Consider the following 2,500-nt stretch of genomic DNA (forward strand, 5'->3'; position numbering starts at 1 on the left):
GTCATCACCATTATCGCCGTCATCACCATTATCGCCGTCATCACCATTATCGCCGTCATCACCATTATCGCCGTCATCACCATTATCGCCGTCATCACCATTATCGCCGTCATCACCATTATCGCCGTCATCACCATTATCGCCGTCATCACCATTATCGTCGTCATCACCATTATCGCCGTCATCACCATTATCGCCGTCATCACCATTATCGCCGTCATCACCATTATCGCCGTCATCACCATTATCGCCGTCATCACCATTATCGCCGTCATCACCATTATCGCCGTCATCACCATTATCGCCGTCATCACCATTATCGCCGTCATCACCATTATCGCCGTCATCACCATTATCGCCGTCATCACCATTATCGCCGTCATCACCATTATCGCCGTCATCACCATTATCGCCGTCATCACCATTATCGCCGTCATCACCATTATCGCCGTCATCACCATTATCGCCGTCATCACCATTATCGCCGTCATCACCATTATCGCCGTCATCACCATTATCGCCGTCATCACCATTATCGCCGTCATCACCATTATCGCCGTCATCACCATTATCGCCGTCATCACCATTATCGCCGTCATCACCATTATCGCCGTCATCACCATTATCGCCGTCATCACCATTATCGCCGTCATCACCATTATCGCCGTCATCACCATTATCGCCGTCATCACCATTATCGTCATCATCAACAGTTATCATCAACAGTTATCATCATCAATCATCATTAAACTAATACCACTGTTAATAATGATAATGGTATTATTGTTATTATAATAATGTATTTATTATTGTTATGACTATTAATATTATTAATATTATTAGTAATAGTACTACTTTTATCATTATCATCATCATTTATCATCATCATCATCATCACCATCACTACTACTATTATTACTATCATTATTATATCATGTTCAGGTTTTTTGCTTGGCAATACCTCTTGCTCCTTGCAGGTGACATGGTAATTCTGTTTGAAAATTGCTGAATCATGCTTTGTCAGCTAAGCTGTGAATGTTATGCATCTGTTCTGTTTATTCCTTATCATCCAATCATTTCAGATTAATCAAGCATAAACAATCATTGTGACTGGCTAGAAAGTGATGACGGCTGGCAGGATTTAGCACATTTATTCATTTAAATTTTTTTTTTTCTTCTTGTTTTGTAATATCTGCTAAGTATATAATTCTTCTCTTCCTCCTCCTTCTTCTTGGTCTTCCCGTCCCCATTTATCTCGCCCCCACCTTTTTCTTTTCTTTTTTCCCTACCACCCCTCCAACCTTTCCCTACTCTCTTTCCTATTCCTGACCACTTCCTCTTGTCCTCCCCTCCCCCTTCTTATCTTGCTGTTCCCACTTCCTTTTTTTCTCCCACTCCTACACTTCTCCCTCTCTCCTGCTCCCCTGCCTTCTCCTTTTCCCTTCCCCCTACTCCCTCACCTCCCCCTTCCCCTTTACTGCCCTAACTCCCCCTTCTTCTTAACCCCCCCTCCCCCATCTCCAATCCACCTCTCTCTCCTTTGGCTACCTCGAAACTTCTGACTTGGTATGGAACTGCATGTTTGAGAAAGTGGGTGTTACTTAAGTTAATAATGGCATTCAGGAGGTTAGGATATTAAGTTTCATCAGAGGGGAAGGAGCCCTGTATTTGTTGCAGGGCTTCTTTCACTGCAGGGATGGGGGAGTATGCAACTCACTCTGTAATGTACAGATTACATTTTTGTGACTATTTTTGAGTTCGCACTTTTTCTTCTTAAGATATTTGCCAGTAATTCAAGTCCTTATTTTTTTATTTTATTTTTCTCTATGAGCAAAAGGGGAGGTATGAAAACCAGCAGTCCTCATTGAGCTACAGGTTGGCACTGAGATCTTGATGCCAATGCCAGCTCCATATGAGAGTACCTGGCACAGGGTTCTGGGTCTTGGAGGCTTGCCAGGCATGTGATTGGAGACCTTGGGGTGGGTTAGAGTTGCCAGTTTCATCAAAACTCTATTGCCTAGAGAGAAAGAAAAAGAGAAAGTGAGTGAGTGAGTGAGTGAGTGAGTGAGTGAGTGAGTGAGTGAGTGAGTGAGTGAGTGAGTGAGTGAGTGAGTGAGTGAGTGAGTGAGTGAGTGAGTGAGTGAGTGAGTGAGTGAGTGAGTGAGACATTCAGGACCATTCATTTAATTGACCTGTTCTGAGATGAATATATTGAATGATAAGATTATACTGGAAGCTGATTTTGCTGCTGTGAGAGTCTTTGGCAAATGCCCTTTTAACTCATTGCTGCTGGGAAAATGCTGTGATCTTTTGTGTGAAATGTCTCCACAAAGGAGTCAATTAGTGGACCCTGTGACCTTACCTGATTTCACCTTTCCTTGAATTGGTGGGATTTTTTTTTTTACTAATGCTATGAATATCAATGGTGTTATTTTCATCTTTGACATAATAATATCTTTAATGGTATAGACATTAGTAACTGCAATATAAGATAACGTAA

General features: G+C 42.2%; 2 protein-coding genes across 2 annotated transcripts in view; both read left to right on the top strand.

The window, feature by feature from the left end:
• Positions 1-1,965, top strand: part of LOC125045309 (agglutinin-like protein 2) — a 7,664-nt gene extending 5,699 nt beyond the window's left edge. The window contains exon 3 of the mRNA XM_047642513.1: positions 1,856-1,965. Within this exon, the coding sequence (XP_047498469.1) occupies positions 1,856-1,965 (110 nt within the window). The remainder of the gene's footprint in view (positions 1-1,855) is intronic.
• Positions 1-2,500, top strand: part of LOC125045249 (carnitine O-palmitoyltransferase 1, liver isoform-like) — a 62,873-nt gene that overhangs the window by 15,853 nt on the left and 44,520 nt on the right.

The sequence above is a fragment of the Penaeus chinensis genome, chromosome 37 (genome assembly GCF_019202785.1).
Source record: "Penaeus chinensis breed Huanghai No. 1 chromosome 37, ASM1920278v2, whole genome shotgun sequence".
Taxonomy (NCBI): domain Eukaryota; kingdom Metazoa; phylum Arthropoda; class Malacostraca; order Decapoda; family Penaeidae; genus Penaeus; species Penaeus chinensis.